At 40.4% G+C, this 24,436-nt stretch overlaps 1 protein-coding gene across 3 annotated transcripts in view; it reads right to left on the reverse strand.

The window, feature by feature from the left end:
• Positions 1 to 24,436, reverse strand: part of LOC133423998 (SLIT-ROBO Rho GTPase-activating protein 1-like) — a 39,721-nt gene that overhangs the window by 8,509 nt on the left and 6,776 nt on the right. For all 3 annotated transcript variants that reach the window (XM_061714353.1, XM_061714352.1, XM_061714351.1), the window contains exons 2-18: positions 22,561 to 22,756; positions 19,002 to 19,056; positions 18,813 to 18,920; positions 13,357 to 13,419; positions 12,554 to 12,751; positions 11,441 to 11,569; positions 10,599 to 10,820; positions 9,662 to 9,763; positions 8,091 to 8,288; positions 7,182 to 7,266; positions 7,045 to 7,072; positions 6,864 to 6,897; positions 5,420 to 5,480; positions 3,673 to 3,750; positions 3,456 to 3,590; positions 3,070 to 3,175; positions 72 to 296 (exon numbers count right to left, since the gene is read on the reverse strand). In XM_061714353.1, the coding sequence (XP_061570337.1) occupies positions 72 to 296; positions 3,070 to 3,175; positions 3,456 to 3,590; positions 3,673 to 3,750; positions 5,420 to 5,480; positions 6,864 to 6,897; positions 7,045 to 7,072; positions 7,182 to 7,266; positions 8,091 to 8,288; positions 9,662 to 9,763; positions 10,599 to 10,820; positions 11,441 to 11,569; positions 12,554 to 12,751; positions 13,357 to 13,419; positions 18,813 to 18,920; positions 19,002 to 19,056; positions 22,561 to 22,756 (2,023 nt within the window). The remainder of the gene's footprint in view (positions 1 to 71; positions 297 to 3,069; positions 3,176 to 3,455; positions 3,591 to 3,672; positions 3,751 to 5,419; positions 5,481 to 6,863; positions 6,898 to 7,044; positions 7,073 to 7,181; positions 7,267 to 8,090; positions 8,289 to 9,661; positions 9,764 to 10,598; positions 10,821 to 11,440; positions 11,570 to 12,553; positions 12,752 to 13,356; positions 13,420 to 18,812; positions 18,921 to 19,001; positions 19,057 to 22,560; positions 22,757 to 24,436) is intronic.

Genomic DNA, 24,436 nt, shown 5'->3' on the forward strand with positions numbered 1-24,436 from the left:
AAGAATTAATTAAGAGTAATATTCTGGATATGAAGACATTTGAAGCTACTTAAACAGAAAAATCGCCTCACCAGTACTGGTCTCCAGTCATGCACTTCTCATAAACTGGGCCGGGCAGCTCCTTGGTGTCGGGGAAGATGTTGTCGTGGTGCAGGATGACGGTCTTTACCACCTCATTCACATGCGCCTGACAGGCCACCTGGTCCAGCGTGTCGGGCGTGGGCAAGAGGGTGGGGCCGTACACGATGGCCAAGTTCCCAGCGTCCATCATGTTCTCGTCGCTGTACTGGGAAAGGCTGAGGGGAAGACGAGACGGCACGAGAGAGACAGAAACGGAGCAGGAAATTACTTCATGAAGAGGTAACTTGTATTTTATATTCATTTAGTAGTAGACTTTAGTAAGAAGATGAAGGGAAGGAGGAAAAGAGGGAGAAAATTTAGTGAGACAATCAGAGCTTGTAGTGTGAAGGAAGGAAGGAAGGAAGGAAGGAAGGAAGGAAGGAAGGAAGGAAGGAAGGAAGGAAGAAAGGAAGGAAGGAAGGAAGGGAGAAAAGAGGAAGGGAAGAAGGAAGGAAGGAAGGAAAGAAACAAGGAAAGGAGGAAGGAGGGGAGAAAAGGGGGAAGGGAAGAAGGAAGGAGAGAGCAGGAGGAAGGAAGGAAGGAAGGAAGGAAGGAAGGAAGGAAGGAAGGAAGGAAGGAAGGAAGGAAGGAAGGAAGGAAGGAAGGAAGGAAGGAAGGAAGGAAGGAAGGAAGGAAGAAAGGAAGGAAAGGAGGAAGGAAGGGAGAAAAGAGGAAGGGAAGAAGGAAGGAAGGAAGGAAAGAAACAAGGAAAGGAGGAAGGAGGGGAGAAAAGGGGGAAGGGAAGAAGGAAGGAGAGAGCAGGAGGAAGGAAGGAAGGAAGGAAGGAAGGAAGGAAGGAAGGAAGGAAGGAAGGAAGGAAGGAAGGAAGGAGAGAGCAGAGCAGGAGGAAAGAAGGAAGGAAGGGAAAAAAGAAGGAAGGAAGGAAGTAAGGAAGGAAGGAAGGCAGGAAGGAAGGAAGGAAGGAAGGAAGGAAGGAAGGAAGGAAGGAAGGAAGGAAGAAAGGAAGGAAAGGAGGAAGGAAGGGAGAAAAGAGGAAGGGAAGAAGGAAGGAAGGAAGGAAAGAAACAAGGAAAGGAGGAAGGAGGGGAGAAAAGGGGGAAGGGAAGAAGGAAGGAGAGAGCAGGAGGAAGGAAGGAAGGAAGGAAGGAAGGAAGAAAGGAAGGAAGGAAGGAAGGAAGGAAGGAAGGAAGGAAGGAAGGAAGGAAGGAGAGAGCAGAGCAGGAGGAAAGAAGGAAGGAAGGGAAAAAAGAAGGAAGGAAGGAAGTAAGGAAGGAAGGAAGGAAGGAAATGAGCCTGAAAGAAAGAAAGAAAGAAAGAAAGAAAGAAAGAAAGAAAGAAAGAAAGAAAGAAAGAAAGAAAGAAAGAAAGAAAGAAAGAAAGAAAGAAAGAAAGAAAGAAAGAAAGAAAGAAAGAAAGAAAGAAAGAAAGAAAGAAAGAAAGAAAGGATAAATTCCCTTTGATGATGTTTTTGTGTAACAAACATGGCGGATCTGAGAGCGAGATAGATTTATAGTTACAAAGGTGGAGTTGAATTGGTATTTCTTTTATCGTCATTTTAATCGTTATCGAGATAAATGCCAGAAATTATCGTGATACATTTTTTAGTCCATACCGCCCATCCCTAGAAGACATACAATCCTTGTCTAAAACTGCTGGTTTAGGAGTGCCTTTTATCCAACAACAACATGCCAGTGATGAACAACATTCAAGCTGAATAAATGTTTATTTAGTTCTAAATATATTAAAAAAAGACAAAGTAAGAACGGAAAAGTAGGTGTCAGTCAGGTGTGACAGAGGTGTTGGGAGAGGAAGTTCCCTGAAGAGATTCTTGAAGGCACAGTAGGACGTCCAGAACAGTCTGGACTGAGACTGAGACGCATGTCAAGAGGGTAGAACCAGTTCCTGAGGGGGAACAATTTACTCTGAGTTTAAACAGCCTGCTGCACGCACAGGAGGCACTCTCTGGGGGGGCTCAGTTGACGTCAACATCTGTCTGATGTGTCTTTTGCGTTTGATTGATACAACTTTCAACACTGGTTCTGGACCCTCTGGACATTTTCCGTAGAGCAGCGTCTGGAGGACCGCTGGGAGGTTTGAGGCGAGAGATGACCATGTTTGTATCAAGAGTTTGGTTGCATCCTCAGTGAGATACAGCCGTTTTTTTTTTCCAATGTGGTAAAGTCCAAAGAGACCCGACCAAAAGACAGATGCAACGTGGTCAAGAAACAATACCTGCCCATTAGTACAGATGCCCAGGTTTCATGCCGTCATTACATGAATCACATCTAAATGATTGTTGGAGTAATTGCTGAGTCAACTCATTAAACTCACTACATACATCAATAAATGGTCACAATAAAGAAATCATGATATTTTAGCAGCTGAAGTTTGTTTTGTCCAAGCAGTTGTCAAAAGGTTCAACATATATACTTTTCTGTCATTTAAATCCTTAAAATCATGTAAGTGCATTATTAAAAGGTATGCTTTTAAATAATAAAGGCCTCATAAACGCTTGCCTTTACATGTTGCATATATTAAACCGTGGCATATTCACTTTCCACTGTTGCAGCTTTCATCTGACCTGAAATACGGATGAAAATTAAAATATTCTCAGTCCGCTTGACAGTGAAGCTCCTGCTTTAATAACGTTGTAGCTGAATGCATTTCACAGCTCTGCTAATAAACACACCAATTAATCTGGCTGGTACATCACACTTGCACATCACACTTCCTGCTCACACCTCCTGCCTCTCCATCCCTCACTCTGCTTTTATTCTATATTTATTCGAGAGCCTGCAGAAACAAAATGAGCTCAGTTTTATCATCTCCACAAGTGTGCACTTCTATCTCCTCTCACTAAAAGAGAGGCTTATGACCTCTCACACATATCCCCAGCTTTAAAACCATGCGGGAGCTCTGGGAAAACAGAACGAAATGGATAATTATGTGTAGATGTGAGGGCCTGATTTTGCGTGAGTGGGTACTCACTGGTTGAGGAAGGCGAACAGGTAACGCATCACCACCAGCGTCGCCCTCGGGACCCCCAGGAGGATCTTACGGATGCACTGAGCTCTTTCGTACAAGTTCTCCATTCCTGTGGCAAGAAGAATTCAGGATGTCGTCATTATAAGTCCCTGAGAAATTATGAGGTGTCTGTAGCGCCAGCGACACATCCTGAAAAAACACCAGGCGGTGCCAACGAAAGAGGCAGTGAGCTCCATGTCTCTGCTGTGGAGGGGATGAGTTTCAGAAAGACAAAGAGGCACCAAAGAGAAGCAAGGATAAAGAAACTGAGAGGGGAAGAGAGGGTGCGTGGGCTGAAGATAGACAGATACAGCCTGTATTTTGATGGCTGGATGTAGAACGGTACTCACGGACGCAGGAGATGAGGTCATTAAACCTGTCCTTTGGAAACAGAGGGTTCTCCAAACCCCTGAAGTAGAGCTTCAACACTCCGGCCACAGAGTTGATGTCATGGTTGCTTTCCTCATCAATCAGTGGGTCATTACCTACACAAAAGACCAAAGAGGCTTCGTCAGCCACTCGTTTAACAGCCTACCAGTCACTGTGATCTTGAAGTTGACCTCTCACCTCTCTCAAAGGAATTCTTGATGTCGTTGACCTCAACCTGTGATCCTGACACCCGGAATATTCCTTGATGCTGAAGACCTGATGGGAACACCACAGAGCTATTTGTTTGGGGTGATCATTCAGGTCAGTTCATTTGTATAGTGACAATTCACAGGGGGTCATTTGTATAGTGACAATTCACAGGGGGAAAAGAAAATCCTCTCATAGCACTTAACCAAGAAAAGTAAAGAAGTTCAGTACAGGTCCAATCCATTTGAATCTTCCCTTCAGTTTAATATCCTGCATCACTTTACATTCTACCATCAGGTACTCAAGTTGATCTCTTTTTGGATAAATTCCTGTCAGATTAATTCTCAAGACTTTTTAAATACAACTCAAAATTGAATTTAGTGCCTCAAGTCACCAGTTTAGGGATACTATTGACAAATCATTGGATGCCAATCATTTAGAAAGCATCACGGGAAATTTAGTTGCCATGCTCACAACATGAAGCCATAAGCAAAACATCCCTCATACTTTGGAAATTGACATTTTCTGGGAGCTCAGTTTATGAGCTTTAATGCATACAACTTTAAATGAGGCGAACACGAGTTAACTTTGAAGGCAAACATGGTCATTAGCTCATTGGTAAATCAGAAATAATGCTAGCAACCAACTAACTAACTAAGGAAACTAACAACCAGCTGAATGCAAGTCACAAATCCAGGCATGCTAATGGCTAGTTTAGAAATTGCCTTCTTATAGACGTCATGGTGCTTTCTATGTTCATAATAAGCGAAAAGTTGGAAATTAAAATTATTTTCAAATTCTGCACATTTGTACAAAAATGGGGGGAGAAAAAACTAAAAGTCTTCAGGTTTCAAAGCCCTGCAACAGAGATCTACTGCAGATCACCAACAGTACAAATACAGAGCATCAATGCATGAAAAAACATGGAAAGAATGTGATTTATTAACATAAATATTTGAATTCACGATGAAGCAACCTTTAAAGAATTATGGAACAAAATTCCATAAACAGGCTTGAGAAACGAAGCGAGATATCCGACTTCTGGTCATTTTAACCAATCTTTCCACACTAGAGGAGTCTAAGTAACCCTGGTTGCTAACCTACAGTAAGTATGATACAATACTGCAGAAATCTGTTAAATATTCAGTGTGTGTATTTCAGAGGCAGAAACCAGTGGTCATCATGGCAAGGCAGCTTACTGCACCAAACACCAACAGGGACGAAAACTGTTTAACAATCTGAGGGCATCACACGTCTGTGCTAAGAGTGAGGGCAGCTGTGGCTCCGATCCAGCAAGAAGGCCAGGCTGGGGTCCCATGAGGCCTAAAGGCACTTAAAGCTTCTGCAGATACTTTGTGTCTGATCCTGTGTCTCCAAACATAATCTCTTGTAATTACACTGAAAACATAATTATGCGCATGTAATTTCTTTTGTAACCACATAGTTTATTATCTGTATAAACACTGGCCATTGTCCCAGATCAAGCTATCCGACACCCTTGTTTTGTACAAAATGATGATTGTTTTGTACATAATTTCCGTTAAATGAGGAAGATTGTAAACCCGCGTCAACAACCCGTTGAGATCATTCAGACATATTGACAGCCCGCATTAAAGTGAACCTGATGATAACAAAAATAAGTAGTGACAGTGGTTGCTGCAGGTCTGATTTCCATATTAGGACAAGCCAGAATAAACTGAAACGCTGTTAAACTCACTTGTTAATTAGTGAAACTTACCATGAAGGTTGATGTAGCGGATGCAGCTTTCCACAAGCAAAGGTATGGCTTTGGTTGAATCCTATAAAACAAATTCAGAGAAACTTTTGAGATTCTACTTACTGATCACAATTCTCATGGAACAAGTCAAAACTTGGCATTTATTTACAACACAATCTTTCGACTTTCATATAAAATGTTTAATTCTTAACTAAAAGTTTTTAAAACATATTTTAATAGAGCTCCTTGTGTGGTTTTTCATGTTGAAACGATCATGAAATATTAGAGAGAAATTAGAAGGTTTAAGCTTCTTTAAGAGGAAACCAAGAAGGAAACGTGTGTGCTAAGGTGTGTTAATATGAATATTTTATAAGCTACTGGTAGAGATAAAGACAGGACATGAAAAAAGGGGAGCATGGATCAAAGGCCAACTCAGCCAACAAGTCTGTCTATGTTGCCTGTTTAGCTCGTTGCAATTCGGGCAGGATAACTAAGTGAAGTGGGTAAATACACGTTTGTATCCACTAGGGGTGTAACAATATATCGTGCCACGAAATTTCGCGATACAAAAACGTCACAATACGTGTCGTGGAGGTGACAAATTTTAGTATTGATATAATAACCCAGTATTGCGATATTGGGTTATTAATATTAATCTATTGAGCTCTGAACTTTTACTTATGTAAGGCTGGTGTAGAGTTAAGCCTTACCTTATTAAATTAAACCTTTTCCTGGTTGTGAATAGGATATACACGGGGACAACTTCTGCTGAGTTCCAGTGTACTTTAATGTCCGCTCAACAGTGTAGGATTTTAGAACATCAACACAGCACTTAGTGCCGTACTGTGGCGTATCACTCCGCCCAATCTAAAACAGACTAATCACTACAGATAAACTGACTAGTGTAATTATAGTCCCTGATTTACATCAGAATATACGTACAGTATTGTTTTGTATTTTGTGTCTTTCAAATAAAAGACTTTTTTTCCAGTCATATGTTCTTCATTCAAGGTTGTTAAAAAAATACTGCTATAATATCGTATTGTATCGAGTATCGTACCATATCGTGAGATTAGTGTATCGTTACACCCCTACTATCCACGCTGATGACACCCTGCTTTACTAAACACCTTCCTTGACCCACACAAGCTGTGAACATCTGAAGAGTCTGAATTATATTTACTCTCCAAATCAAAAACCTCTCTTTCAATATTTCAAAAGTTACACTTTACATTATTTCCACTAATCATAATCTCCAATCATCCCAAAGATCCACTGATTCTATCACATCCTCCCTCAACCAGTTCCACTAGATCCCCAATCCCTACAGTTAAAAGTGTATAAATAGTAGTATAGTAGATGTAGCCTGCTGGTACTCCCAGTACCAGTAGAAAACTTCAACCAGCAGCTAACACCACAAACTCAAAGACAAACACCCTGAAGCCTAACTGAAGTGAAACTCTACCTGGTGCTTGCTATGGGAGTTCTTCCGCCCACGACTGTGATGAGAAGAAAAGGAAGAAGAAACAAAGATAAAGAGGAGCGTCTCAGTTCACAGAGTTCAAAATGATGTAGTGGGAGGAGAAGTAACGTCTATTATTAAGGTGAGGAGGAAATGTGGATTGTAACACGAGAGAGCACCTTACCTGGTAGTCAGCAGTTCAGATTTATACCCTACAAGAACAAAGAAAAGGACACCGTTAATTGGCAAGACATTCTGGTTTATGACTGTATAAAATCATTACGGGTAGAAGACGAGCCAGTCCCAGTGTCTCTCACTTACCTTCTGCTAAGGCTTTTTTTAGTGTGTCGTGTTTGGCCTGAAGTTTGGAGATGAGATTACTTCCCTCCAGGTACTCGCTGAATTTCTGAGGATTGAAAAACAGGTGGATAGATTGTGTGTTTTGTCAATCCTAAAGAAGATTTGCAGAAATACTGCAGCCACTGCACATAAAACACAAACTTTTTTATTTTTTTTTACTATTCATATGCAGTTAACAAAAAAATCTGCTGAGTATTAATTCGAAATAAAATAAAAGCTTCACATTAGTGGATGAGAAGAGGATATTTTAGAAACGGTTTGAAGGTTAGTGTGGAATATGAAATAAATGGCAATTTGATCGGATAATATAAACATAAAGATAAACATTTAGCTGTTACCAAGAAAATTAAACCGTATTTAGACTTTCTGTCCCTTTTTTATATAACAATACAGCCGGATTCAGAGTCAGCAAGTTTTGGTAGTTTGCCAGTCTGGAGCATTCAGGTGTGTTAAAAGGATGCCAATGAGGAAAAACATGAGCAATGATCTTAGAGAGGTAACTGATTGCTGCCTATCAATTTAGGAAGGGTTATGAGGCCATTTCCAATCAATGAGGAGTTTATCATTCATTTAATTCTGTAGTGAAAAAAAAAATACTCACAAGTGGAAAACATTATGGGTGGAATATAAAGAAATATTTACAATCCCAGTCAGGAGTTATTTAATCCCTTCTGACCGAACAACATCCATCCAGAGATTGTAATTCACTCTGATTCATTAATACAGCTCACTTGACAGCATGGGTTTGAAAAAGCCTAAACTAATTTGACAACAGGACTCAAGATTCTGACCGCTATTGTTTGAAATTCTGCACAATTAATAACGTCAGTCTCCGATCTGTGAACCGGCAGAATGCTTCAGTCCCCTCACAGTGAAGTAGAAGAGCTCCGTCTCCTGCTGGTTGGCCCGTCTCTTGGCCAGACTGGGTTTGTTCAAGTAGCCGTCAGACACGCTGGACTTCACTGACTCGGAGGACGGGCTGTGGGTGAAGCTCTGGGAGACGTCGTAGTCGTCCAGCACCGTCATGTCCTGCAGGGTGGTGAGAGTCGCACCCCAGGTCTTCTTCACCTAACGGGTAACACGAAGAATTCAGATGTGTAAAAGATGCCAAACTGTTTTAGATTTGTAATTGTTTAAACGCTGGTGGGGGGTGTCTGTGTTTAGCCCCAGATCCTCTGTTTATGCGCTCTACATATGTAAAGTGTGGTTGTATTTACAATGAACATAATGGATGTATGGGTGCTTTTATTTGCCTATGATAATCAGGGTGTGCTTGTGAGTATGTCGTAAGCTGCTGAGACGTGCAGATGCAGCTCATTAATCTCGACTCCTTCAGCATTTTTATGCCCTTCAGGCTGAGTTAACAGCTGCCCTCTGTGCCACACAGCAGCGAGGACACCAGACTGCAGCACCAACTCCCTTTCAGACGGTTCAACTTTTATTTTTAGAGGCTACATCTGCTCCATCATCACCCCATTAAAGCTGTATAAATTAACATAACTCTGTGCAAAGTTTTAACACTCCGAAAAAAAGGCTTTACCACGTAATCAGTCGGCCTCTTCAAGGGAGTTTTGTGTGTTTGTTAAACAAAGGGGGAAACAACTCAACAACCGCTAGACAAGACGGCTCTCCAGGGGATAAATCGATACATTCAGCAGGTCAGATACGACTGTTATTGAGCTCATTGAGAAGAAAGAAAAGAAAAAGGCAACTTTCTGTACATGACTGCCACTACGGAAGAGTATTAGGGCCATGCAGGAAAAAAAATGTTTGAGGGGGGAAAAAAAACATTTTATTGTGCACTTCGAGAAAAAAGTCAAAATGTCGAGAAAAAAGTCAAAATGTCGAGATAAATGTTGAAATACAATTTCGAGAAAAAAGTCGAAATGTCTAGATTAATGTTGAAATACAATTTCAAGAGTATATAAAGTCGAAATGTCTAGATTAATGTTGAAATACAATTTCAAGAGTGTATAAAGTCAAAATGTCTAGATTAATGTTGAAATACAATTTCAAGAGTGTATAAAGTCAAAATGTCTAGATTAATGTTGAAATACAATTTCAAGAGTGTATAAAGTCGAAATTTCGTGAATAAAGTTGGAATTTCGAGAATAAAGTTTAAATACATTTTGACTTTTTTCTCGAAATTGTACTTCAACATTAATCTCGACATTTCGACTTTTTTCTCGACATTTCAACTTTTTTCTCAACATTTCGACTTTTTTCTCGAATTTGTACTACATATTATTTTTATTTTTCTCCTGCCTGGCCCTAATACTCTTCCGTACTGCCACAAATATGAGGAGACCAGATGAAAAATAAATGACACACATTTGAATCCCCAGCAAATGCTAAACCATGTTCTATGCTTTCAAAATTAAAAATTAAAACATCTAACGTTCTTGTTGCAGAACTGCCTAACACGACATTGTGTGTCTAACCTCCTCGTTCTCTATCTTCAGGGATGCCAGGCGGGTCTGGAGCTGAGTGAGGCGGAGGGTGAGCTCAGCCTGGAGCTGCGGCTGGGAGGCGATTTGAGTCACCTGACAGGAAGTGAGAAAACACCATCAGAACCATCCCTTTTTGGCCCATTTCGGTTCGATTCTGGAGTAGCTTTTGCTAATTCCATAACTTCTATTAACAGGAGTATTATATAAATGGGTAATGGATTTATGGTGAATTTGACAAGGTCTAAATCTGTATATAATAATATAAATCAGTGTCTCCCAACCTGGGGTCTCTGGGGGGGCGCGAAACTTTGTCTGCTTTGAGGATATGCAGTTGTAAAAATTATATTTACACATGTTAAATAAATAAAAAAATCATAATAACACACCTAATGGAATACAGTAATCCAAGTCTGTATAAACCCACTTAGAAATATATTTTGGTCATTTTAAAATACTAAGTTATTTATCAGGATAAAAACTTAAAAACGTATTATTATATCATTATTCAACATTTAATCATACTACTACTCCGACAGGTTTTTAAAGGAAAAATGTTAAAAAATGTTGCTCTCATATTAAAAGAGACATTTTTCAGAAATATTTTTATGTCCTTGCAATTATTTTTTGTGCATATTTTATACATTGGTGACACAAAAGGAAGGTGAGAAAAACAAAGTACAGGGTAAACCAAAGAGAAATGTATAAAAAAAAAACAATTAATGTTCATTTTTTTTCAATTAAAGGTTTGTAATGAATAACTTTACTCTTTTGCTGCCAGTACGTACGGGTCGGGGGGCCCGGCTGGTCTTAGACACAAGTAGGGGGGGCTCCATGGAAAAAAGGTTGGGAACCACTGATATAAATGTTCCCTTTTAAATAAAAACACTGTTATTTTGACGAAAAAAGGCCTTATGAAATTGACACTGACTTGGTCGCCCATGTGGGCCTGGAAGCTGAAGCGCTGTGGCGGGCAGAAGGTTGTGGGGTACAGGCCCAGCAGACGCTGGCGGTCGCGGGCCGGGTCCAGGTTCTCCACTGCCCCCTCCAGCACCTCCAGGCCGGCTCTCCGCGAGGCTTCAAGGCTCAGCTCGGCTGATAGGTAGGTCCTCAGAGCCCGGCTCAGACTGGAGTGGTACCCTAAGTCACAGCACTGAGACACACACGCAGGAAAAGTCACGAGTTTGCAAAGTGATGGGTATATGTGGGACTTAATCAGATTGAATGATACATTGGATTGAGTTGAAGTGTAGTATTTTATACTGGAGTGTACTGAACTGGATTAAATGTGATTTTATATAACTGGACTGAATTTGATTATAATTCAAGTGAACTGGATAATAAATTAAATACATGTCTTAATGAATGAACAAGATTTAATTTGACAGAAATTGCTTCTCTTTAAATTAAGTATAATGGACCTGATTATAATTGGAGTGTATTTGACTAAACCGGATTTAGTTGAACTTAAATTATGACTGAATGTGACTATACATAATTGAACTGGATTAAAATTTAATTGAACTTGACTGTACTGAACTGAGTTAGACTGGATTAAAATCATGATGAATTTAACGTTTTTAAACAAATTCGATTGGACTAATTCAAATTTTTTGTAAAGTGTTTGGAGATAAGAATCAATGAAAACGTCATTCAAAGGTCCAGGGTGCTCAAAAAAAAAAAGAAGGAATGCACTCAAAAACCACATATACGTTTGAAAATGTAATTTTTGAATACAGTTTTTGCCACAAATGAACAAAGTGATATACTCACGTCAATGATATCGGGCAGGTCATGGATGTAGTATTTAAACACAGATGCATTAGTAGCTTCCAGAGTCAGCAGATACTCATTTCTGGCCTTCAGTGCCTTCACTTTGTTCTCCGAGTACTTTGCCTTTCTCTAAAAAGGAAAACAGACAAATAAAAAAGATGAAAATATTGATTTTCAGTCCCTATTGAAAGTTCAAGCATTGCCATCGTTTGGTCTCATGAAGGACTGATGCCATGTTTGGAAGATCCATCCACACTTACCTGCTGGTTTTCTGTAATCTCAGCCACGTGAATGTACGGCGAATGCCTTTTGAACATTTTGGTAAACGTAGTTGTATTGGTTCTTAAAATATATCTGTTGGGACTGATTACGTCAGAACTAAACTCGTTCAGAAATAAAACTTAGTTTTACCACATCTGACTGTTGTGTTGTATGTTCTAGTCCAAAGTACATGTTTTAACACAAATTCTTACATCCCTAAACAATAATGTTCTCTGTAGTTATACGAGATATAGTCTTGTTGTCAACTTTGTATTTTATGACACAGAGTGGGGACTGCAGAGACTTTGATTTCCTTCTGGACTCAAGTCTACCCTGTTACTGGCCCGGATCCAATATCTACGTCTGCTCTTGGCAAGTTGTAAGCTGCAAATATATGAGAAGGGAAGTGCTTTTTCTCTTCCCAAGGAAACCATAAAACCTCCACTTATCCTTAAATCTGGCTCATATGATTGGAAACCTAACGCTGAATTTTGGGTTACATTATTAATATTTCAGTGAGCTGTAGATAAATGATGATTTTTCCCTCGGTTGAATCCATTAATCAGGGTTTAGTGGACTTTACATGAAAAGTTAAATGTTGAGAAGAGTAATGAAAAATAAGATGGATGAGCCTAAACAAGGAGCGTAAAATGAGATAATCTGTATTATTCCCCACATCTGGATGTAATGTTAATCTGGATAAGAGGAAATTGCTTTTACCTAAATACTGACATCTTTAAGGGATTTTAACCCCAAAACCACAGGATGAAATGACCTGCTGTGCAGTGAACTGCTGCATTTTCTCAGGTCTTGAAAGCAAAAGGACATCATCTCATTCATTGTGAATGTTACCTTCTCTCTCATCTTTTCCATCTTGCGGGCGGCGTTGCGTCTCTGGTGGCGCTCCTCTATCCGCAGACCAAACACAGGCTCCCCCCCTCCGCCCGTCCCAGACACGCCCTTCACACGGCCCTCCTGGCGCTCCGCCTCCCGCAGCTTGGCCTCTGCATTGATCATCTCCGCGTGGTACATGTGATACGTCTTCATCACCTTGGTAACAGCAGCCCATAATGCCACAGTGAGACAGGAACCCATTACACCGCAGCCAGGACCTGCTCTTATTTATTCTTCAAGGTTATCAGGTTCTAATCTGATTTCTGGTGTCCAGATAAGGAGCTTCAAGGTCCATTACCCTGACTTTAAATAAACAGTGGTGGCCGCCAATAATCAGTATTTTTTTTCTTTTTTCTTTCCAAGCTTGGAAAAAAATGCCAGTGATAAGGTGGAATTTTATAATGGCTTTGAAAACACCTTTGAATGTGAGGCACTGTTTCCTGAAGGCCAAATTTACATTTAAAAGGGATTTTTCTCTGACTTTATTCAGAGAAAAAATACATATATTTTACTTCAACCTTTTATTTTTGAGTTACGTTTCAGGTGGTGTATGTATACAAAAATACACTTTTAAGTCATCTTAAAGAGCATGTTTATCTAAAACAGGCCACTTCCTAGCAGAAGTAAGAGCAGCAATAAATTATAGGGGTAAGTATATAATATAAGGCTGTGTGTAGACTCGACCTTTAAAAGGCTGATGTCAAAGGTAACTTCCTGCAGACATTCTGCTTTTAAAAGCTCAAATTGTTGCTTCCACTTACGGTATAAAGCTCATTCAGAAGTTTCACAAGATCTTCCTGAAGCTGAAAGATGATCTCCTTACTCTGAAATGAAGATTATAAAAGAACAAACAGCTCAATGCATGCATTCACACACAGATTTATTCTTTGGTGGAAATATGTGATAATATGTGGTACTTTCTGATTCAGAAACTGGGGGGGGTCAAAAGAAAGTTAATGTGTCAGTGCCCGGCATGTCACGTCATTAAATAGACATCTATCGGGACAAAGTGGAATTACAAGACATGGACCGTCCCCACTCATTACCGCAGTTCCGTGTTGGGACTTCTTTGTCATCATCTCAGCACATCTACATAACTAAAAGTTGTCAGAAGTGAATCGACTGGATAGAGTAGAGTAGCGGCTTTAATGAAAATCTTCTTTTAATAAAATGTTTTGATGGTACACTTGGTACATTTGAGACATAACAACCCACATTACCAGAAATCCTCCTTAGACCCCAATGAAAGTTGTACCATAACAACAATCTGCAACAAAAAAAAGTTTACTTATTATGAATTTAATACCACGTTGTCTCCATCTCTCTCAGTCTTGAAGCTGAGAGCTGAATTAAGATATAAATAAATAAATAAAAAACCTCAACCAAATGCATGTAAGTAAGTCTAAGAAATACCAGCTACTATTCTGATACAATGTTGAATAGTGTGGAAACGGACTTGCAAACCTTGTAATACCATTTTTCCCCTCTAGAGGTGGTATCAAACATTCTATGTTGGATCTACCTCTGTATATTCCAGTGAAGAAGAGGACGTTACACTGATTGAGGGGTTTTCTATTCACATATTAATCATATTGATAGTCTACCTGGATAGATAATTTCGGCCAATCGTGCAGACCAGCTGAGGTCAAACTTACACAGCACTTTGTGTTTCACACCAAGGGCCAACTCCCTCATGATGGAGAGGTGATATTACTACACAAGGTGCCTTTAAGGCGTCTTAAATACCAAACTGACAAGAAACCCCAAACAGTAATCAGAGACCCAAGTCACCAGCCTTTCAATCCAAATACAACAAATGAATACACTGCAAAGAGGGATGCAACAAGGTTTGGTAAGGTAAAATAAATAAATAAATAAATGTTTGCGCAAATCCATTTATTATGAGTTTAATTTTTCGTATGCAACAAAGTTCCAATTGAGACGGATGTGTTTTACTGCGTTATGTGACAAACGTTACACATAGTACCATTAATTTAACAGATGGCAACAACAAACAAAAAAGACAGAAAGTCACCAACACTCCTGTCTGCTTGGTGTAATCTGACCTGTAGATGTGACTCAGTACACATGTATAAACCCTGTTCCTTGTATGTACACGTGCATGATACTCATGTCCTATACCAGGATGTGTAACATGATAACTTACCATCATTCTTTGTAATGCTGACAGTACAATACTTGTATTGCTGTCTGTGCAGAAGCCTGCAGAGATCCCAAAATAGAACCAAGTTCACCCTCTGACAACTTTCGTTGACGCACACAACATTATGCTTTATTCTGTAGGTTACCTATTCATTAATATAGGATTTGTCACTCTTGGCTTCTAACTAACTGGAAGAGAAAAGATGCCGAGTGGAGTTCAGTAAATTACCAAACTTATGATTGCCACCAATTAGATTATAAAGCAATTCTTGGTAAGCTCTAGAAAGGCCCCTTCCCCCTCTCCCTCTCTGCTGTGCTTCAGCTCTGCCTCCAGGACTCACACATATCCTGCACACAGAGGCTGGCAACAATGCTTGTCCCTGACATGGGCTCTCCTTCTGGCTCTGGCTGATTTCTCTCAGGCGCTGCCAAAACACCCAAATCTTATTAGAAAAAACAGGGAAAAACAAAGATTGTCTATCTGGTCTCTCTAACTGCTAAGACACTCGGGCCAATTTCAGAAAGTAAAACAAGAAGTAAAAAAAAAAAAAGGGATTGTTTAAACCTTCAATAATCCACTTCCAATAACCAATGAGTTCCTAGTTTTATTTTTGTTGAGGAGTAAATGAATGTGCCTTTGATGGTTAAAACTATTCCCCATTTGGTTTCATAGACCTCTTCCACATAAAGTGCTCCTCATTATGCTGCTTTATTTTACATTAGAAGCAGAAAAAGGGAATGCTGCCTCAGTGTGTGCGTTTCAAACAGCATTCCCACAGAAACAGCACGGCCAGTGTCTAATCTGCTCACCAGAGAAAATCCAGGCTTGATCAAGCAACGCGAAAGTGGACATGAAAGTTAAATCAATGTCAGTGTCGTACAGTTGCTTTCTAAAGATGTTTCTCTGAAAGCAGCTGCCTACTGCCGCAAGTGATGAATTATGTAACGCAGACTGTGACAGCGAACTAAAACAGAAAACTTGTACCCACATAGTAAAACAATGATGTGATATCAAAGTGAAAAATTCATCTACTCATTTTTCCATGTAAAATCTACTTAAAACCATCATAATTGTATGATTACTAATAGTATCATGAATGGATTCCAATGAGATAAAAGGGATCCAGTTTCATCCAGATAAATTAATTTTTCACATGTGTGGAGTGGTCAAAAAATATGATCATTTGATCAAATGTTCCTTAGATACTAATTAGCATTACAGCTTCAGGTAGAGTACATGAACTGTGCTTCAGTCCAGTAGTTGAGTCAATATTCTCTGCACCTTCAGGAGTCATCCTTGTGAGGGGGATGTGTTACTATTTTTTTATTTGTTTTCTTGAAGTCACAGAGTAGATTTTAATGAAAAGTAAAGTCAGTATTCCCCTGAGCAATGCTGACCTGCTGTGGAGTTAAACAAATTACACACACACACACACACACACACACACACACACACACACACACACACACACACACACACACACACACACACACACACACACACACACACACACACACACACAAACACACACACAAACACACACACACACACACACACACACACACACACACACACACACACACACACACACACACACACACACACACACACACATACACACACACACACACACACACAGGCCTTCGGCCGCCTCTAACTTTAGCTCAGCGTGTTCATTATTAATCCTGCTTCCGGCTCGTCTTTTATTCATGCTAACTAAAGTGCAGCGACTGCCAGCAGCTATGAACAGTAAGACCTCCATCACATCACCGCGTCCTCTCGGAAACTCCAGGAACACTGATAAAAGAGACAGACGAAACAGTGGCCATGACAACGCCGGTATAGTTGTGGCCATGGCGACAAGCTCAACTGATCTATTCTCAGCGGGCGCAATGGGAATGGGATTCATCCATCCTGGGATTCTACGGTCATTTTAGCATAATGTAATATTGATGCTGCCACATAACTCCGTCCCCAAACTGCTCGGCTGTTTAATGCATGAGGCAAAGACTCCGCAGAGCTCGGCTTATTTCATTTATGAATTCATTTGTTTGCGTGTGGTCGAATCCATTTATTTATATGGCGTTACTCAGCCAGCCAGATAGATTTATTTTGTTTGTGTACGCCGAAACCCAATATTTGAAGAAGTGCTCACATCTTTTACTTAAAGCAGTTACAAGTCAATGTTTTCGTTGGTAATTAAATAACACATAATCACTCACAGCAAAGAACCTGCAGGGAAAGATCAGCTGAAGATGAATCTGCAGATCACTTTGGATTCATGATGCATTCATGCTTTACTGTGAATTTCAGGTCATTGTTCAAGTCTGAGCAAAACAAAAGCACACTTGCATGGAAAGATCTTAAAACATCTTAAGTGTGGTTTAGGAAGAGTTCCAACTATGTCATACTGAACTGTGGATTTTTAGGATAGATTTGAAATAAGATTCCCAGAAAGTAGAGGTCAGGTGTTTAATATGAACAAAGCCTACCCTCAGTACTGGAGTTGAGGGGGGATGGGGGGGGACGGCATCCCCCCTGAAATAAAAACGGTCCAAATCATCCCCCCTGTAAAACTGCCATCCCCCCTTTCCATCCCTTATGTCATTTCATCAAGGAATATGGTTTTACTGCTATTTCAACATTTAGAGTCATCTCCAGAAAAATAACTTATTTGACAATTTTCACCTGTTTCAAGTCAATTTTCACTTGAAATAAGTAGAAAAATCTGCCAGTGGGACAAGATTTATCGTATCATTACAAGCAAAAAAATCTTGTTCCACTGGCAGATTTTTCTACTTATTTCAAGTTAAAATCTACTTGAAACAGGTGAAAATTGTTGTCTTTTCCAGTGATGAGTCTTGTTTTAAGTGTAATGAGATTTTTTTACTAAAATGAGACATTTTAACTAGGAATAAGACAAATATTCTTGTTAAGATTTTGAGTTTTTGCAGTGATCCATGTTACTTATCCTGTGAAGGACAGAGTCATATTGATAAGTTCAGAAAACTGTTTTTTATTGTTGTGTTTTGATGTATTTGATGTAAGCCCAGTGGATATTTAAAGCTTACAGAAGGCTGCATTTAACTGCTGCTATGTCATTCCTGCAGTATTTCTGCAGGTGTTTTGGTTACTTTTATTATTTGTAATATATTATATTATTTGTAATCAGCACAAATTATCTGTCCCCATATAATAAAATCCACCATCCCCCCTGATTTTTTTTTTACAACTCGAGTACTGCCTACCCTGCCCTGAACACCCCAACTACAGCGGAGCTGGGGACTTACGACAAAACCGGAAAAACCTTCTCGTTGCCTATACACAGAGCGTATAAGAAGAATTGGACAAAACCCATGTGATGTCACTCATAGGTCTTCTGAAGCATCTTTTCCCTTCATACTCAACAACACCATATTGCAAATATGTGGACATGCAGGGCCTGGAAGCCGGCTGTAATATACCCACATTAGTTCAGTCACTCCAAGTTAGCTTTTTTTAAAGCTCGATTTATACTTCTGCAGCTGGAGCAGTTACTCCCGTGGACTATGCATTACGCCCATGCCGTCTCTGTCATTTATACTTCTGCATTATTGTTTGCATTGCGTTGCTCTGTAATTACACCCACAACCGTGCTTTAGCCTGGCTGGCTTAGCTTATGGTGACCTATGACGGCAATCAATACTGCTTTCCATTCACTCAAAATAAATCTGTGTAAACATCCTGATTTCAAACATCACTACTGAAACAACCTCTGAAATGAGTCAGCAAGAGCTGAACCGAGGTGCTATACCTGCTGGATTGAAGGCCCACATGGTTCCGCATCAGTATTCAGATACACACACCACATGTGAGGGACACATTCTGGATTACCTTTGTGAACAAGAAATCCCTGATTTTCCATTCACGTAATCTAATCTAAAAGTACTTAATAACACCAAATGCTAACATTTTTGCAGTTAATTATTAAAGGAAACTGTGAAAATAAAACAGAAATAAATCAAAATGCAGGTTGATCATTAATTTCTTAATATGGTCAATGAGTATGCTTACCTTCTTTAGCAGACGAGCTGAGTCCTCGCTTATGTGTGTCAGGCGGCTGATGACGTTGTTCAGGTAGAGGTCACTGAGGGTGGCGTGGTCTTTACTCTCCCTCCTCACCTGAGAAACAAACACTGTATGACTACTCCTTATATACTTTTGTAAAGGGGTTTTGAGGGAAGTCACAAACACATTACTGACCTGGTTTAACAACAAGTACCAGCAGTTGACTGGAGAGAGCAGGTTCTGGTCCTTTCTGGAAGGAAAACAGAGAGATACTTAAAATGAAGGCTTGGAGACAGCAGCAATGACCAAGACATAGGAGGCAGAACTGCAGGTTTCAGAGTTGAAGAAAAAAAAAAAGGCTTTACTACTGTTATAGTTGTAATTTTCACCGTCTGGCTTGATTAATTTGTTCAAGCTCTTTATTACATATATATCTTGTTAATTCGTGTATATATAAATTAGCTTATTTTATTTAACTGGCTTTTTTGCTTTAAAGAGGAAAAACATGTATATCAATTATTCAAGATATTCAAGTAAAAGCAATGTCTTGTTATCCAGATTAACATTACTTCCAGATGTGGGGAATAATACAGGTTTTCTCATCTAATGTAATACACACACACACACACACACGCACACACACACACACACACACATATATATATATATATATATATATATATATATATATATATATATATATATATATATATATATATACATAAAAGAAGCCGCAGCAGTGTGGATTTTGGTTGTACTTAGATGGCAAGTGGTAGCGTTATGCATCCAGAGCTGGAGGAACTTAAAAAAGCCTATTCCCTCTTTTTATCTCTTATAAGAGCTCTAGTCTTACCTGCCCAGACGGTTGACAATGAACCAGCGTTGTTACATTTCTGCAGGGTTCACCTCGTGTTTTAGTAACGCAGCACTCCTGTCTGAGCGTTTTGAATACTATACTTTTTCCTCCAATGTGGCTTAAAGGAGCATGAGGCTCCTTTTAAGAAATTAGACTCTCTAGCGCCACCCTTCACCACGACGGCCGTTGGGGGTACTGCAGCCAACAGTGAAGCCGGCACGGGAGAACGGGGAGAACGCACATGCAGCGTCATGTGACGTCACATCCGCAGCCCAGCGCATGAAATTCGGGACCGAATTGCAGCACATTTTGCATCACACAGCCTGTTCAAGGCAAAGGAGAGATACACTAGAGGGCTCATTCTTTTGGGTTTGGAACACTTCATCTGACATTATTACTAGAAAACTTAAAATGTATACGGATTTTTTTCATAAATCCTGCCACAATCCGGCCTCAAGCTCCTTTAAGACTTAGTTAGTGTCATATTTGTGCAGCATCACAGCATAAATATGGTTTTGTGGGAAACAATTAATTAGCTGTGAAAGTGTCTGTGGATTAGTTTTAACTAAGCCTTAGTCAACTCTTGTTGGGAATTAGCTGAATTTAACAAAATCGGCGATTTAGCCCAGCAATGTCTTCTTAGTACTGAGAAAACATCTCACTGTGGTTCCACCGGTTGGGGCAAAGAAACATCAAACTGTTGAGACATTCTCAGAGCAGATCAACAGTCCTGACACGCTTGAAAATGTACCCACAGGTAACACGTTGTCACAATTCTCAGTCACAATTTCTGTCTTGTTATGCTGCCTGACAACAGAAATGGGAACATATTTGAATACATCCAGTTTTACTGAGACAGAATATATGTGAGGACAGAGAATAGTACAATGCAATATGATGATGTCATGATTATACCAATTAGTGTATATCATCAAACAAACTTTTGTGAATTTTTAGTAGGCTTTAACTTTTGATTGGAAACAACTGGCAGCTACAGTTTACATAGGTTTTAACGTATTTATTCCTTTTTTGTGTTCATAAATAAGTTTTGCAGTGTGAGCATTAGTTATTACAGAATTAGGCTTAATTTTGATAATGCAAGTATTGCAAATATTTAGCTTTACCACTAATTATGTGCATTCTCCAGTTTTCACACAAAATGTATCAGTTCTTAAATTTAGAAAATACTAATTTATCAAAAGAAAATTAAAAATATGAAAAGTGAAAGTAGTGTCATATTTAATGTTCTTCTACATCGACCCCCACTGAGCTGATTGAGACAAATCTTCAGCACACTCAACTGTGTTTTCTGGCAGCAGCTAACCAAAACCAAGCCAGCACTGGCCCGCTATAGGTTATCAGATTTCTCCAGGTTGTGAGTGGGTGGATTTGGACCAGTCTGAGCAGAAAACTGTTGAAGCTAGGCTGTAGTCAAATCAATGATGAATATTGTGTAGTAACATGAATTTGAGCTTTTCGGATCTAGCTCAGCTTCAGAACCTGGACCAATGTATTCGGCCTCATTCTGGACAGAATCATAATTTGGCCAATGTGACGTTCTGGATCGTAGCCATTATGGGGGTTTAGGTTTTTACAATCATTAACTATCCATCTATCCATCTACCCATCTTTTTCCGCTTATCCAGGGTCGGGTCACGCAGGAGTAGCCTAAGCAGGGAAGCCTAGACTTCCCTCTTCCGGCCACTTCGTCTAACTCATCTGGGGGGGATACCAATGCATTCCTAGGTCAGCCAAGCGACATAGCTGTGTCCTTCTTCCCCAGCCTCCCTTCCTGATTGAGAAATGTCTGGAAGACTCCACCAGGGAGGTGTCCAGGAGGCATCCTTACCAGATGCCCGAGCCACCTCATCTGGCTCCTCTCCATGCGGAAGAGCATCTTATCTTTAAGGGAGGACCTGTAGGGCCCTGTGGAGGAAGCTAATTTACACTACTTGTATCTGTGATTTCGTTCATTCGGTCACTACCCACACCTCGTGACCAGACAGTATGTGAGGGTAAGAACATAGACAGACTGGTAAATCAAGAGCTCTGGCTTTTGGTTCAGCTCCTTCTTCACCACGACAGATTGTTGCAGAGTCTGCATCACTGCGGACGCCGCACTGATCCACCTATTTATCTCCCGCTCCATTCTTCCCTCCCTCGTGAACAAAACCCCAATATACTTAAACTCCTCCACTTAGGGCTGGATCTGACCCGGAAAGGTCACTCCACCCTTTTCCGACTGAGGACCATGGTCTTGGATTTAGATGTGCTGATTCTCATCCCAGCCATTTCCATTCAGCTGCGAAACCACTCCAGCGAGGGTAAGAGGTCTTGGCCTGATGAAACCAACAGAACCATGTCATCTGCAAAAAGCAGAGACCTAATTCTGACACCACCAAACCAGGCTCCCTTCGCTCCTCGGCTGCACCTAGAAATTCTGTCCTTGAAAGTAATGAACAGAATCTGTGATGCCTTGGTGGAGTCCAACCCCCTACCGGAAACAAGTCTGACTAACAGCAGAGAAAGGCGTGACAGTGGTATTCCTTCCACTTACTCACAAGGTCAGCAGTGGACCGTTCACACCATACACAGTATTGGTGGTGCATTGCTTCCCCCTCCTGAGCCGCTGGCTGGTGGAACAGAATTTCTTTGAAGCCCTCTGGAAGTCGTTCTCGATGGCCTCTCCAAACTCCTCCCATGTTTTTGCTTCAGCAACTGCCAAAGCCGTGTTCTCCCACAAGCCATATTTTCAACCGCAATCCAAACCACCAATGTAAGGTTCAGTGATTTACCTTGTGAAGATTTACCTTTTGTCTCAACATCCTCATAATGTGCACAGTTGTATGGCCCCACAGTGTATGTTAGACAAGTACACAAACACACACATAAACCTACTTGTATTGCTGATGATCTTTTGTGCTGCGTGTTTTGGCCATGAACCTCTCTGCCAGTTTCTCCAGGTTTCTGGAATATTCTGTTTCAATCTCGGCCTTCTTCCTGAAGAAGTCCTGCAGGTCCTGGAGCAGCTGGACCCGCATCTCCGTCTGCTGTTCGAGACAGCGCTGCTGCTCCACCAACTGGGTCCGGACATCTGCAATCACACACACAGACACACAGACACACAAGACAGAGTTATTTACTAGAAAATCCTACATACAATAACGAACATTTAAACACAAAATAATGCCACATCGCTAATATGCTAATACTACAACCCTAGCTGAAGGCAACACCTTCCATCTCCACCTGCCAACTCAACATAGGCCCTCTCCTATTTAAACCTGAAGCACTACAGACAAGAGAAAGGGGAACAAATATTTGTGTCAGTCCATTTTAAACTAACTTTGGAACAGAGAGGACAGTGTTCACATTCTTTGCATGACAGCTTTAACCTGCGTTTGTGGGGAGTACGCCGAAATGTGTCCTCATACCAAACCATGATTTCTGGACATGTCCGTGAGCCAAAGCAATGATTTAATTTACAGAGTCATGCCTATTTTTAATCCAGTGCCAGTCCCTGAAGGTCACAAGCATCCATTGCTGATTTTTAACCATGTCACCACCCGCAGACCTTTCCACAGACAATGATGATATTATGTACTCTAGATGAAGAGATATTCAAATTTCTTTTTAAATTTCAACCAGAGCACTGATCTGAAATTGTCTCAAAATTTGAAGATGAGGTTTTTCTTCCTTTTACCTTCCAGCCTCTTCAAAATGCTCACAGTCGTGTTAGTAACCTGTTGCCACTTTACCTAATTAGTTGCAAGATATTCCTTCAGACATTTCTTTATGCTATCCTCTTACTTTTCCAACCTTTTGTTTCCCATATTCTAACTTTTATGTGACATGTTGCTGCAAAGAACTGCAAAGTCAATAAGACTTATACAAGATAAACATGTATAAATACTGATCCAAGGTTCCTAAATAAGCAAATAAGTCTATTTACTGTATATTTCTATTACTTTTATATTTTGAAGACAGATTTTATGTACAAATAAATGTACAAAATATTTTTTACATTAACTGTTGCTGAGGTAAATGTGATAGTTCATCAGGTAATGTATTTTCTTTTAAATAATATCATTAAACCACTGAAAAAGACTGATGAATTTCTCATAAAAGAGCATTTTATTCCCCTCTTCTTCTTCTCTACCCTCTCTCCGTCTCGTCATCCTTTAGTTACAGATGAAGGGTGCTCATTTTCGTCTGCGGGAGTCACCTTGGACAGCATCCTGTGACTGAAAATCCTTCATGTGAAAGCACACACACACACACACACACACACACACACACACACACACACACACACACACACACACACACACACACACACACACACACACACACACACACACACACACACACACACACACACACACACACACACACACTTTGAGTCAGTCATACAGGCGGCCTGGTAAAGCCCTGGCTGCACGCTCCGCTGCTTGCAGTGTTTCAGAGCTCCATCTCTCTGCAGCAGCAGGGAGAGAGCGAGCGCTGATACTGAAATCTCTCTCTCTCTCTCTCTCTCTCTCTCTCTCTCTCTCTCTCTCTCTCTCTCTCTCTCACACACACACACAGAGACAGGCACACACCAATCCTCAGGGATCCAATCCATTCCACTACCTGTTGTCTTGGTAACCACACACTGTGTGAACCATGTGATGAGGAAGGTGAAGAGCTTGCATCTGCTGCATCGACTATGGCGCACACATGCACAGTTTGCTGTGCACGCCTTACAGATCTCCACGGAAAACTGCGTCTGAGT

The sequence above is a fragment of the Cololabis saira genome, chromosome 23 (genome assembly GCF_033807715.1).
Source record: "Cololabis saira isolate AMF1-May2022 chromosome 23, fColSai1.1, whole genome shotgun sequence".
Lineage (NCBI taxonomy): Eukaryota > Metazoa > Chordata > Actinopteri > Beloniformes > Belonidae > Cololabis > Cololabis saira.